General features: G+C 51.4%; 1 protein-coding gene across 1 annotated transcript; it reads right to left on the bottom strand.

The window, feature by feature from the left end:
• Positions 1-2,184: 2,184 nt before the first annotated feature.
• Positions 2,185-13,901, bottom strand: Thra (thyroid hormone receptor alpha). The gene is made up of 8 exons (XM_051158495.1): positions 13,740-13,901; positions 10,875-10,942; positions 9,687-9,787; positions 5,959-6,106; positions 5,211-5,416; positions 4,059-4,205; positions 3,123-3,381; positions 2,185-2,552 (listed from the first exon to the last, which is right to left on the bottom strand). The coding sequence occupies exons 1-8, from the start codon at positions 13,790-13,792 to the stop codon at positions 2,302-2,304; spliced, it is 1,233 nt and encodes a 410-aa protein (XP_051014452.1). The 5' UTR covers positions 13,793-13,901; the 3' UTR covers positions 2,185-2,301.
• Positions 13,902-14,276: the final 375 nt, after the last annotated feature.

The following is a 14,276-nucleotide window of genomic DNA, read 5'->3' as shown; positions in this document are numbered from 1 at the left end:
GGCCTCACAGCTCATATGATTGGGGAAGGGAGGAGGGAAATTCCCAAGTGCCTGTAAGAGGCCATGCCCAAGGGCTGAGAATGGGAACAGAGGGAGGGGGTTGGAGTGGAGCCAGGGAAAGGTGGGAGACAGCAGGCAGGTCAGGAACTCCACTGGGCGCCCCCAGGTATGAGAGGAAAGTATGAGAGAGGGTTTATGCATGGGACTGGAGGGGTACAGAAATCAGTACCCCAGGAGAGAGAAAGAGGATAGAGACAAAGATAGCACAGGTGGCCCAGAGGCCCCAAGGGGTGGGGCAGGCACATGCACAGGTGACAGGAGATGCTCCTCCAAGCCCTCTGCCCAGTTGGAACACCTGAACAGTGGCAGAGGACACTGCCCTGGGGACAGCGAAGCATTGCCTTCCTCGTGTGTGTGTGTGTGTGTGTGTGTGTGTGTGTGTGTGTGTGTGTGTTGTGTGTGTGTGTGTGTGTGTGTGTGTGTAGGGGCTGTGGCAGGCTGAGGGTCAGAGTGGGGTGGCAGGTTCCCCACTGCTTAAGACATTTTTGCCCCAATAGTGCAAAGCGCAGGAAGCCCTGGCACCCCTCCCCCGCCCCCTGCCCCATTCCCCATGGCTTCCGGGGGGGCATCTGTGTCCACCCATCCATCCCTGCCGACATGCAGCCCTGAGCCCAGGGCCGCTGGTCTGCTCTGTTTCTCCCTCTCCTCCCTTTCCCTCCCACCCATGGGAGGGCCACCTCCTCCCTCCCTCCCTCTCTCTGCAGAGGAGTGGGCTGTAGCCAAAGGGAGGACGAGAAGGAGGGCAGCTCACCCAAGTGCAGACCAACAGAGCACTCCTCACCACAGGGTGGGAGGTGGCTCAGGCCAAAGTCCCTGAATTAGAAAAGAAGAGGGGGAAAAAAGAGTTCCCAGGGGCAGAGGGGTGGCTGGCCTAAAGAGCTTCAATGAAAACAGGAGGGGTGCCAACTGCCTCCTCCCCTGGGCCCCAAGTGAAGTGCCACAGATAGAAACATTCCCACTGCATGCCAACCTGACCTAAGTCTGGGCTAGTTCATCAAGTGGGACTCAGTAAGGAGGGCGAAGGGAGCCTGGAAAGACAGATAGGAAACAAGGGTCCCACAGGGGTGGAGGTTCCGGGAGACACACATGTCCACCCCACTCCCTACGCAGCAGCATCTGGATTGTAGCTAATACTGCAGGATCTGAGGAGGGAAGGAGCCTGGGTCACAGATTTTCCTGTGTGGGTGCCAAGGTAGAGGAAGAAAGGGGGACAGGAGGCCCCTGGGGCTGGGCACTTGAAGGGGAGCTGTGTGGGCAACAGGGCAGGCTGGTGAGGGGCCAGCTGGCATCCAGCGTGAGAGGTAGATGGGACTCAGCGGGCACGAGTGGCAGAGAGCAGAGGAAGTACTGGGGTGCGGTGCCAAAGGGGCACAAGGGTGGGGCAAGGCAAGGGGGGCGGTGCCAGGACCCTGTTGTGTCACCTCACAGCTCAGATCAGCAGTTCTACCCTTGTAGGTCTGCTGGGGCGGTTCTCTCTGGGGGTCGGAGGGGCAGCTCTCAAAGTGCATGGGGTTAGGAAAAGGGGGTGGGGGTTAGGATCCTTCCCCTTGGGCCAGCCTCAGCTACTAATAACTTAATATCATCTCTCTCTCTCTCTCTCTCTCTCTCTAACGCTCTCTTTTTTGTCTTTTTTTTTTTTTTTTTTTTTTTCTGTCTAGTTTTTCTTCATTTATATATCTCCCCTTGCTTGGTTTTCAAAGTGCAGTTAGGATGACTACCATATTTAGCCTCCAGGGGAGGAGCCAAGCCAAGCCAAGCTGTCCTTTGCACCCAGGACCCAGGTATTTGGGGAAGTAGAGACCTGTGGCCTGTAAGGGAAATCTAGGCCAAGAAACATGGCAGGGCTCTCCTGTGTGTATAGGGGGTGAGTAAGGGCATCTGCCTCTATTCCTCGTTCCTCCTGACCCTACAGTCAAGATGGCTTTGTCCCTCTTAGTTCTCCCTCCCTTCCCCTACTTTCTTAGAGGTTGGAGGGGTGTGGGTTCCCAGAAACTCTAGGACTTAGGTCCCAGCCTCCCACACTGTCTTTCATAGCAAGTTCATTGGTTGCCCTGTCCAAGAGGGCTGGAGGTTCTGAGGGGGACTGGGCAGTGCAGGGGTGTATGGGAGCTGCATCTATCCAAGGATGGGAGGAAGAGAGAGAAGAGGTGGGGGGGTTTCTCCCTCAGCCCCCAGCTCTGTCCTTTCTCTCCAGGCTCCTCCCCCACCAGCTCCGCACACCCCTCTGGCCCGCCTGAGGCTTTAGACTTCCTGATCCTCAAAGACCTCGAGGAAGAGCGGGGGAAAGAGTTCGGTGGGGCACTCGACTTTCATGTGGAGGAAGCGGCTGGCGTGGCAGGCCCCGATCATGCGGAGGTCAGTCACCTTCATCAGCAGCTTGGGCCAGAAGTGCGGAATGTTGTGTTTGCGGTGGTTGACGTAGTGCTCAAATGCCAGCAGGTACGCCTCCTGACTCTTCTCGATTTTGTCCACGCAGAGCAGGCCGGAGCGGTCTGCAGGGGGTGGGGAGAGGGTGGCGTGAGGCGTGGGCGCTGAGGGTGTGAGAAAAACCCAGGAGGAAAAAAACCAAACCAAACCAAACAAACAAAATGCAGGAGGACATGAAAGGGACACTGAGGCAGAGAGGCTGAGAGAGATCAGGGGAAGACCATGGGGGTGGGAGGAGACATGGATAGTAGCATTTAGTAGAAGGTGGTGACTGGGGCTCAGAGAGGAACTGAGTGCCCGGGGATATGAAGCAACCCTTATGGAGGGTAGAGAAATGGAGAGATGGCAGTGAGAGGACAGGGAAGCTGGGGACAGAGGAGGAATGGACTGAGAAAAGGTTGGTGGTCAGAGACCAAACATAAGGGCAAATATATATTATATATATATATATTAGGGCATGGTCTAGGGGGGCGCAGAAGATGATCTGGGTTAGAGAGGGAGCTTCGGAGTGAAGGGATAAGACAGTATCTACGCAAGATTAAGGAAGGAGGCAAGCAAGAATCCTAGGGTCAAGATTCAACTGTAAAGCTCCCGGAGAGCTTCTAGAACATTTTCAGCCACGGCAAGGTACCTACCTGTTGACATTAGCAGCACAGCCTGCAGCAGAGCCACTTCCGTGTCATCCAGGTTAAAGGCAGAGAGTGACTTGCCCAGTTCAAAGATGGCATCTGAGACTACACCCAGGCCGCCATTCTTGAGCTGCTCCCGCTTAACCGCCATCTCCCCACTCAGTGTCAGGGTATCACTCTCGGGGTCATAGCGGACAGCTGCCCGCAGGGACATGATCTCCATGCAGCACCCTTTCAGTAGGATGATCTGGTCTTCGCAAGGCAGCTGTAGAACGGCAGGACCACAGACCGCTCAGTACATCCTCCCCAAGCCCCGCAGTCACCTGGGGCTACTGCACTTAAACCTCACAGATACGTCTAAGAGTGAGGTCCTGTCATTCTTCCCTTCAAAGGCTGAAGTACAGGGCACCTAGGTAACTTGGCCAAGGTTCCACAGCTAGTACAGCAGCCTGTTTCCAGTTAGCGCTACGCAGAATGAAGAGATGAGTCATGCTGCCTGGAGGTAGCGTGTGTGCGTGCATGCGTGTGTGTGTGTGTGTGTGTGTGTGTGTGTGTGTGTGTGTGTGCGCGCGCGCGCGCGCGCATTCATATGCTAAATATCTATTTGTCCATAAGAATTACTGAATTACTCCCTTGCCGGGCGGTGGTGACACATCCCAGCACTCGGGAGGCAGAGGCAGGCGGATTGCTGTGAGTTCAAGGCCAGCCTGGTCTACAAAGTGAGTCCAGGACAGCCAAGGCTACACAGAGAAACCCTGTCTCAAAAAGCCAAAAAAAAAAAAAAATAATAATAATAATAATAATAATAAAATAAAATAAAAATAAATAAAAAGAATTACTCCCTGTCTAGAGAACATCAGAGGAACACCTAGTGAGTCTGTGTGACCTGGGTAGTGGCCCTAGGTTATGTCTAACAAGTCTCTTCTTCCATCTGCCACTCACCTCGGAGAACATGGGCAGTTTTTTGGCAAAGTCCACCACACGGGTGATGGCCGGGGTGATGATCTTGGTAAACTCACTAAAGGCCTCTAGGTCTACCTTGTCTCCGTCCGGCATGGAGACAATGGGTGACTGGCCAATGTCATCCGGCTAGAGAGAGAGAGAGAGAGGGAAGAGAGAGAGAAAGGTCAGCTGGGGTTGCAGACCCCTTCCAACCACTCACTGAGACTCCCTGCCCACCAGGGGGAGCTCCAAGTCAGCTTGGGGGGTGGGGGTGGGGACAGGTCCCAAACATGACTGCAGTACAGCCGCAGTCTCATCCTCAAGGCTTCAACTTTGGGGAAGAGGAGAGACCAGAGTGGGCGTTTCATTTGTGCCAATGGTGATAATGGTGAGAACAGTAGTGGCTAAGTTGTAATGAAAACGCAGCCACAATGACTGAACACATGGCTCCGGGCTGTCTGTAGGCTGTCTACCTGTTCCACACAGTTCCTCTTAATCGTTAGCATAAATCTGTATGGAAGATAGAGACCTAGCACAGCTAAGCAGAGTGGCCAGAGCCACACACTAGTCCTTTGCAAATACATCTGCTTGGGGAACTTTCTCCTAGTGCCTTCCCCATTCCCGTGCATCCTCTAGCAGGGAGCTAGGCCCCTTTGGTCCATTTCCTTCGAAATGGACCATCCATCCACTCAGCAGTCAGTTTTGAGGATTGTTTGTTTGTTTGTATGTTTGAAGAAGGGTTTCTCCGTGTAGCCCTGGTTGTCCTAAAACTCTCTCTGTAGACCAGGCTGGTCTCGAACTCACAGAGATCTGCCTGCCTCTGCCTCCCCAAGTGCCAGGGTTCCGGGCGTGAGGCGCCCCGCCTGGTTGGCAGTCAGTTTTAACCTGGAGCCCCTGCAGCTATCTCAAAATACTGTTAGGTGATTATGTCCTCAATCCCTTGTGGGTTAGCCCCGCCCTGGAATTCAGAGAAGGGCCTGGGTCTCCTGGAGCACCCTCATTGGATGGGCCAGGCAGGCCCCAGAAAGCAAAGGCACATATACCACATCAGAACTGCCAACAGGTTGGGGGGGGGGGGGGAGCCAGCTTCCCAGCTTTGGGTTGGGCTAAAACCAAAGGGGCTTCCGGGAGAGGCAGGCAACACTTTCATACCAGGAATTTTCGCCTCTGCTTCCAATGGCTGCCCTGGGCATTGGTGCTGCGATGGGCCTCCGTGGCAACGTGGATCAGGTCCCACTCTTCCGGAGTGGGCTCTGGTCGCTGCTGCAGGGATCGGATCATCTCTTCCTTTCGCCTCCGCTCCCGGTTCTGCTCAATCAGCTTGCGTTTGGCCACCCGCTTTGAATCGTCTAGAACCACTGTTGACAGACAAAAGACACTTTGCATGGCAAGGCAACCCCCCCCAACCCCCCCGCCCCCCAACTGCTCAGAAAGGTCTCATTCTAGTACAAAGGTCAAGTGGCTTCCCAAAGCATTCAACAATAAGGTGCCACAATACGAACCACATTTAATTATTGGGGACCAAGTAAACCCCAACCAAGCTGGCCCAAGTGACACTATGTTCTACTTAGAGCTACGTACGGTCTGGGGAGTTGCTAGCTGACCCTGCTACCCAACCCACAGTTGAGGAAAAAGCCCCTCCTTGTTTAGAAGTGCCTTCCCTGGGGAGGAGGAACTCTGCTAGGTTGGGTACGCAGGAGTTTTGACTCAACGACACCCTCCCTAAGGTCCTCAAAATGGCAAGAAGCGCCACATGCTTCTTTGGGGTTTGGGATCAAGACTTTAGAGTCATCCAGAATTGGCTATCACCCTGCCCTGAAAGTACCCGGGAAGAGACTGTGCTCTGCCCCTCCCCACCACCACAGCTGCCGAACTCCGTTGACCCATGGGCGTCTCTTACAGTCCATGGCCATGCCCACGGCGATGCACTTCTTGAAGCGGCACAGCTGGCACTGATTCCGGGTGATCTTGTCGATGACACAGCAGCTGTCATACTTGCAGGAATAGGTGGGATGGAGATTCTTCTGGATTGTGCGGCGAAAGAAGCCCTAGAGTTGGGGCGGGGGCGGGCAGGCATATGGAGTGGGGGTTCCATCATTATGACTCCCTTTCCTGACCCAACCACACAGTTCATTGAGTAGGGGTGGGACAAGGGAAGCAAGTGTCACCTGGCATCCTCATGTCACTTGTAGGCCAGGGTTGCTGGACCCTGCTGGGCCCAAAGACCTGAGAAATAAGACTCCCTTACCCTCAGGCTGCAGAGGGATGGGAGATGTCTGTGGTGGCAGAAGCAAGAACAGTAAGTGCAGTAGGCAGCATTGGGCCTGGGCTGGTGTAGGGTGCTATGAGGCCTGAGAAATCTACTTTAAATAATTTTTTTAAAAATTTATTATGCCAGGAGGTGGTGGTGGCACAAGCCTTTAATCCTAGCACTTGGGAGGCAGAGGCAGGCAGATCTTTGTGCGTTGGAGGCCAGCCTGGTCTACAGAGCAAGTTCTAAGACAGCTAAAACTACACAGAGAAATCCTGTCTTGAAAAAAAACAAAACAACAAGAAAGTATTATATATTTTCAAGACACAGTCTCATGTAGCCTAGGCTGGTTCCCAAACGCACTCTGTAGCCAAGTATGACCTTGACCTTCTGACCTCTGGAGTGACAGGATCATGGACATGTGCTACCACAGCTGGTTTGTACGGGGCTAGGGATGGGACCCAGGATTTACGCATGCTAAGCAAGCAGTCAACCGATAGAGCTACACTGCCAGCCCTAGAAAGTCCAATTATTCTCGTGGCTCTCTTGCTTAATGGCACTAAGAGGAATGCTGACCCCGGAAGCATTCTTTTTTTTTTTTTTTTTTCCCCGAGACAGGGTTTCTCTGTGTAGCCTTGGCCATCCTAGACTCACTTTGTAGACCAGGCTGGCCTCGAACTCACAGTGATCTGCCTGCCTCTGCCTCCCCGAATGCTAGGATTAAAGGCGTGCGCCACCATGCCCAGCCCCGAAGCATTCTTATCTGCAATATTTTGCCCATCATCTGTGCAGATGGGATTTATAAAATAGGAAGAGCAATATTCAAGAGAATTTTCTGAGTGGGCACATTAACAGCTTATTAAAAAAAAAAAACAAAAAAACAAAAACCGGGGCTGGAGACGTGGCTCAGCGGTGAAGAGCACTGACTGCTCTTCCAGAGGACCTGGGTTCAATTCCCAGCAACTCACATGGTAGTTCATAACTGTCTGTAATTCCAAGATTTGACACCCTTACACATATACACATAGGCAAAACATCAATGCACATAAAAAAAAACCCACAACCTCACCCCCCCCCCCAATTTGTTGCTTTGGTCTTTGTTTTAAAGGGAAAACCTGAAGACTGAGGATGACAGCAACCATCAGGGCTACCTGCTGAACCTTACATGTGACAGGCATGTGGCATGCGCCTTTCATACATGTTACACGTCACCTCCATGTCAGAACAGGGCCTTCTGTAGAAGACTTTGACATCTGAAGGTTGGGATCTGGGGCGAACTAAAGTCATTGCACCAAGAAACAGACTGCTGGGCCTCACACTAACCCTAGAAAAGCAAACTCTAGAAGTGAGGAAGGGCACCTCTGTCATTGGGACACATCCTCCTGAGACCTAGATGTCCTTGAAGGTGAGGATCCTTGCTCCTGGCTATGTGGCTACCATTATTTCCAGGGACACTGTTTTGAAATTTGCAATCTCAACTGCTTTTGGCTTGGCTGACACAAAGAGAAACTTCAAGCTTCTGCATTGTGTGTGCAGGCCCTTGTGTGCTAGTTTGAGAGAGGGTGGTTTTTTGTTTTGTTTTGTTTGGGTCTTTGGTTTCTGAGATAGGGTTTCTCTGTGTAGCCCTGGCTGTCCTAGAACTCACTCTATAGACCAGGCTGGCCTCGAACTCAGAGATCTGCCACCCTCTGCCTCCCAAGTGCTGGGATTAAAAGTGTACGCCACCAACCACTGGACTTGAGAGAGGGTCTTATGTAGTCCAGGCTAGCTTTAGACTCACTGTTTGGCTAAGGGATGGCTTTGAACTTCTGACTCTTCTGTTTTCATCTTCTGAATATGGGACTACAGACATGCACCACCGCATCTGGTTTCGCTTACTTTTAAATGATCTCTTTCTGGAAAGACCTGTATTTCCAGGAGGCTGTGGCCCTGGAAAAGTCATACAGGTGGAATCTACTAGGCTTTTCCAAATCTGTAGCCTTTGGCCCTCCACTAGAAAGAACCTTTGGTCATCTACTCCACTATGTCCCCATCAGGACCCTTCAGCACAGGGTCTCCTTTTTTCAGGTACACTGGGAGCTCCCGGGACTCCTGTTAAAAGCAGATTCCTGGACTCCGCCACACCAAGGTTTGGACTAAGCAGGGGGATTGTGTGCAGCTTGGGAATGTGTGCTCTGAGTGTGTGTAGCACGGCGGGTGGCCCAGGAATCATAGATGTACATGTGTGTATGCACACGAGTGTGCACATTCATGGCCAGAGGCTAGCATCTAGTGTCCCCCTCTTCAATCACTCTCTGTCTTTTTGATCTCCTTTTGTTTCTGACACAGGTTCTCACTACGGCGCTTGCTGAGCGGGTAGGCTGGCTAGCCAGGAGGCCCCAGAGATCTTCCTGTCTCTGCCTCACAGTTTTGGTTATAGAAGCTGAGGTCTGAGCTCACATCCTCATGCTTGGGCAGCTTTCGATTTCCCCCCCTCCCCCCAGGGCCAACTCCCCGAACCTCCATGATGCATGTCTGAAAGACACTAACTCCTGTTTGCAGACTGCTTCTTTGGTAGACTGCAAGCATTTGGAGAATAGGACGTATACCGTGTCCCCCAACTCTTTGTGTGTGTGTGTGTGTGTGTGTGTGTGTGTGTGTGTGTGTGTGTGTGTGTGTGTGTTTTGGGACAGGGTCTCACTCTGTAGCCTTGGCTGCTGTGGGGTTCACTGTGGAGACTGGGTTGGCTTCAGCTCCCAGGCATCAGCTTGCCCGTGCCTCCAGGGTGCTGGGATTAAAGGTGTGTGCTACAATTCTGGACATTTTTTTCTCTTGAGGCAGGGTCTTCCTAGGTAGCTGAGGCTGGCCCAGGACCAAATATACATCCCAAGGTGGCCTTGAACTCATGACCTTTGCGGCTCAGTCTCCCACAGTTGGCTTTGCACCCCTTCATTCCTAACACCCCGTAAGGATGGACGTCTCTGGCCCTAAGTGTTCTTATGTGCTTGGCACTGTTTTAAAGACCGTATCACAGTCCTAATTCTTACCTCTGCCATACCCTTTTTTTCCCCCACCCCTCTGCAATTATTTACAGCCATGCCAGATGCATTATCTCATTTAATTTGCTTATTAACTCTATAATAAAGGTAGCGTAATTACCCCCCTTTTATCAATGAAGAAACTGAGGTTCACAGAGGTTAGACAAATGGCATATGAGTGTCATAGCAAGGGTTGTGAATGAACACATGAATGAATGGATGCGTGAAGAAGGAACAAAAAAATGATATGAACAGGTACACTTCAGCTTACACATTTACAGAGATCGACTGTTATGCCAGGTGCGGAGACCCAAAGGGGTTCGGGCAGTGGGAAAGGGACAGGAGATGGCTTGTCCATACCTTGCAGCCCTCACAAGTGATACAGCGATAGTGATAACCGGTTGCCTTGTCCCCACACACGACACACTGCTCGTCTTTGTCCAGGTAACTAGGGATATACCCTGGGAAGGGGGAAAGGGTGGAGGCAGTGGGCATGGTGTGGAGCCCAGCGGAGGAGCTCCTATAGGGTACCCACCCAACTTTGCATTTCTCAGTCATCTCCTAGCCCAGCAACACGGAAGGCTTCTTTATCTCAAAGTAGAAAGGAGAAATCCTGGAGACATGTGGCAGGAGCGGGGATTATGCATCCCTTTCCCTTCAGTTATGACTGCATCTTCCTTCTTTTGACTGTCCATTGGGGGCCTCTCCTGCCTTCCAAGTACTTTTTTTTTTTTCCCCCCCTGGTTTTTTTGAGACAGGGTTTCTCTGTGTAATAGCCCTGGCTGTCCTGGACTCACTTTGTAGACCAGGTTGGCCTCAAACTCACAGAGATCTGCCTGCCTGTGCCTTCCAAGTGCTGGGATTAAAGGTATATACTACTGCGCCTGGCCCATGTATTTTAATTTTGAGCCTGGGTGTTACTTACTATGTTGCCTAGACAAGCCTTGAACCCCTGGATTCAAGTGATCCTCCTATGTCATTATCCCAAACAGCTATAACTGCAGGTAGATGCCATTGTATTTGGCCTAGCTAAAGCTTTTATTGTTTTAGTCATTTATTTTTAATTTTTGGTTTAGTTTCTCCAGTCAGGGCTTTTTTGTGTCACAGAGCCCTGGCTGTCCTGGACTCGCTCTGTAGACCAGGCTAGCCTTGAACTCACAGTGATCTGCCTGCCTCTGCCTTCCTGGGATTAAAGGTGTGCGCCACCATGCCTGGCTTTATTATTGGTTTTTAATGTTATACCTAAGTGACAGAATAGTACAGAGGGTTGGGAGAAGAAACAACCCATCTTAGAACAGATAACCTGAGCTGGTGGACCTCCAGTGGGATGACGGGAGGGTGGAAAAGGCCCTTCCTGACCTAACTCCTCCTCCTCAAAGGCCAGGATATGTTTTGAATTGCCATTCTCACCCTCATACAAATCCAACCCATGTTCTGTAGGCTGTTCCCTCCAGAGATGTAGGAGGTCCAGAGCTAGCCTTGGAGGAGGCCATGCGTGCTCTGCAGGGGCGAGTGTAGAAAGAGAGGAGTACATGTAGCCAGGCTCACCTGACATGCTGGTTTTCAGGGAACATTGGCCGTTCTTTCTTTTTCGCTTTCCATCTGGTGACCTGGCACTGCATGGGGCAAAGTAGGCAGAATCACAGAGTAGTCTCTGGGAAGTCCCTTCTCAGCTAAGAGGCGTTCACAACCCCCCCACCCCCCACCCCCCTCGGCCTGGCTGTCCCCCATCTTACGTTCTCATTCCACCTCCCACCCCTACCTCAGCTGAAGAAGCATAGAAGGATCTAGCAATCTAGTAGCTGAATGGGAGGTAAGGGGCTTGGATGAGGGCAAAACCATCCTTGAGGGTCCCAAGACATTCACACAGGCAAGTCTCGCTATGAGACACCCCCACAGAGTACACACATAGACACCTCACATACAATGTTCTACACACACACACACACACACACTCACACACACACACACTCACACACACACACACGCACGCACCCCTTCACATGCAGGCACTGCTCCAAGGCACATATCCACATTCCACCCACAATATATAGGACAATCACATTGTTAGACCTTTAATATATGTGAAATATGCTGCAATGCTCCTCGGAATATTCTTAAAGCTATGTAACCTTTAGAATGTATATATATATGTGTATATATATGTATATATATATATATATATGCAATATGACACCCACACATGTGAATAACTATGCAGACTTCAGTATAAACCCAAGTATGGTAATGAGCTTTAGGATCTATAAAATCATACAACTTTCAGGGCATTCTCAAATGTACTATATGACTTCTAGGAGGTGCCCGTGTGTTACAGAAGCCCTCTGGACAGGCACTTAACAGTACCATCCTTTTCTCCTGCATGAACATGTTGTTTAATTTTTAGGTCACCCACACATGCTAACTAATCCATGCTGACTGTGAACATTAGGACCGTCCTGTTCACATCCTCCATTAACAGACCAGAAAACTGAGGTGCCATCCATGCCTTGTGACACCATGCACCGGAATCAGCCAGGAAAAGGACCCCAAGCTGCTCCATGCAAGGTATTATTAGCGACTCTCAGCCACTGCACATATATGTTGCCAGGTTTTCCACATATGTGTTACATAACTTCAGTACACACAGGTTACATAAGCCTCTACGCATGCAAGGATTGTATAACCTTCCACACCCACCCTGTGTGTGGCATGTTGCAGGGCCCCTCCTCCTAGGAGAGCCTGCTGCGGCTCCCAACACACTGACACAGTGACCTTGGCCAGGGTCACCGTCACAGACAGCCTTATGCTTCACACACCCTGGGGATTACCCCTGTCTCACTCATTCCTACAAGGCCGGAAAGTCATGCTTGCCTCCCTGACTTCTGGGTGGCTGTGTGAGTGCAAGCAAACTCAGACCACTAGAGTCCGGTAGTAGCTGAGCAGGCGGCTCTTCAGCTATCACCAGACTCAGAGCCTTTGGGCGAAGTTCCACACATAGCCACAAGGTGGCACATAGCCATGGGGGAGGGGAGGGCTAGGGATAGAAGAGGTGCCTCAACTGTAAAAGACTAGGAACCTCAATTCTGTCTTTTTTTTTTTTTTTTTTTTTTTAAAACAAGACCTAAGAGCAGGCTCTCCCAAAAGCCTGGGCAGGGACATACAGGAACTCTGAGTGACAGTTACATAGTGACAGTGTCTCATAAGTCTAAGCATGAGATGAGAGCTTTGGGAGAAGGGGGCTTTCTTACCCAGTTACCCCACCTACTCGACTACAAATTCCATCTACTATTTCTGTCCTTCCAGAGAACTGGCCTTGGGCACAAGGGTTTTGCCTGGCTCAGGATCTGATCTCCTAGACAACAGCTAGCTACGTTGCTCCCCAGAGCACCCCACCCCGACGGTTCTCCTGGCTCTAGGCATAGAATGTACCCCACTCTTAGAACACCATACCAAATGGTACAGAGCTCCGTGCCACTTGGAGTGGAGAGGGAAGGAAGGGACCCTCTAAACTGATGTGGGACAGATGCAGATGAGGGGTAAGCCCCTCCCCCAAGCCCTCGCCCACTTGTGCGTACAAGGTGACACCTCGTCCATGTGTAAGCAAAACCTTCGGGGGCTGGAGTGATGGCACAGTGATTAAGAGCACTGCCTGCTCTTCCAAAGGACCCGGGTTCAATTCCCAGCACCCACATGGCAGCTCACAACTGTCTGTAATTCCAAGACCTGACACCCCTACACTAACAAATGCACATAAATTTAAAAATTAAATAAAAAATATTAAAAAAAAACCAAAAAACCTTCATAGTTGACACGCTGCACTTCCACTTCCTGGGAGGGCTCCATGGCAGTACTCGCCTTTGACCATGAACGAGGAAGAGTGTGTGGGGTTTCCAATAGATTCCAAAAATAAGTGTGGGCTGTGACCAATAGTTATTGGTGCCTGTACCCGGAAATGTTATGTTATATGCACCGTGGCTTGTGGACAACACAGTTTGTTTGTGGTTAGATGGTGAATGGACTGGGAGGAAGAAGCAGAAAATGGCAAGGCCGTTGGGATCACACACGCTCAAGCAAGGGCAACAACAGAGCGGGGACAATGGGGTGGGGGTCGAGGGGGGGCATTTGAGACTGCCTAGCAATACGGAGGAAAAGGCAGAGTGTCTGCTGGCCTGAAATGCTTCTGTTCCCTCTCAGGCCCTTCTTCAAAATAAGTGTCCCTCAAACCAAGTGCCTAACTCCCTGACATCCATAAGCATGCCCTCACGACCATCTCCAGGGGTGTCTCAAAGCAGAGACAAAAAAAAAAAAAAAAAAAAAAAAAAAAAACTAGAGACCAGCTCTTTTTTCCCCAGAGAGCTACCCATGCCTGATGCTATGAGTAGGTTTTACCAGGTTGTCAGATCCATTCATTACCTGTTCTCCTCTGGGTCTGACCCACACTCCACCTTGCTTGGCTTCTGTTCCATTCACTTCAATTCCATCCAGGATGCCCTCCAGCACGCCAAGAGACTGGGGTGGGCGCACTGCCCCACCCCCCGACACGCCCACAGGCCACCCACCCCCCGCCACCCAGGCCCTAGGGCACAGCACCCATGGCACACGCGCCTCAATACTCAGCCTTTCATACCATGCCCTTGTACCCCAAAGGGGGGTGAGGGTGGGTGGTGGGAGGGGCCAGGGAGTGGCAGGTGGGAGAGCGAGGGACAAGCTGGGTTGGTGAATGATACTGGGCTAGGGGCTGGGATGCCTTCGGAGTCTTGTCTTGAATGGAGACACCTGTGGAGATAAGAAAAAAGCAGGGGGGTAAGAAGTTGCCATAGAGGTGGGTCAGTCAGTGAGCAAGATTCTGTGGAAATGTTTAGGAGCTTTTGGGGGGAGGGGAAGGGCTGTAGGAAAATGGCAGCGGGGATGGAGGGTAGGTATAGGAACAGGACCAGAATAACCCTCATA

Source organism: Acomys russatus, chromosome 16, assembly GCF_903995435.1.
Source record: "Acomys russatus chromosome 16, mAcoRus1.1, whole genome shotgun sequence".
In the NCBI taxonomy this organism is placed as follows: domain Eukaryota; kingdom Metazoa; phylum Chordata; class Mammalia; order Rodentia; family Muridae; genus Acomys; species Acomys russatus.
The sequence above is the reverse complement of the archived record's forward strand: the minus strand, read 5'-3'. Positions and strand labels throughout refer to the sequence as shown.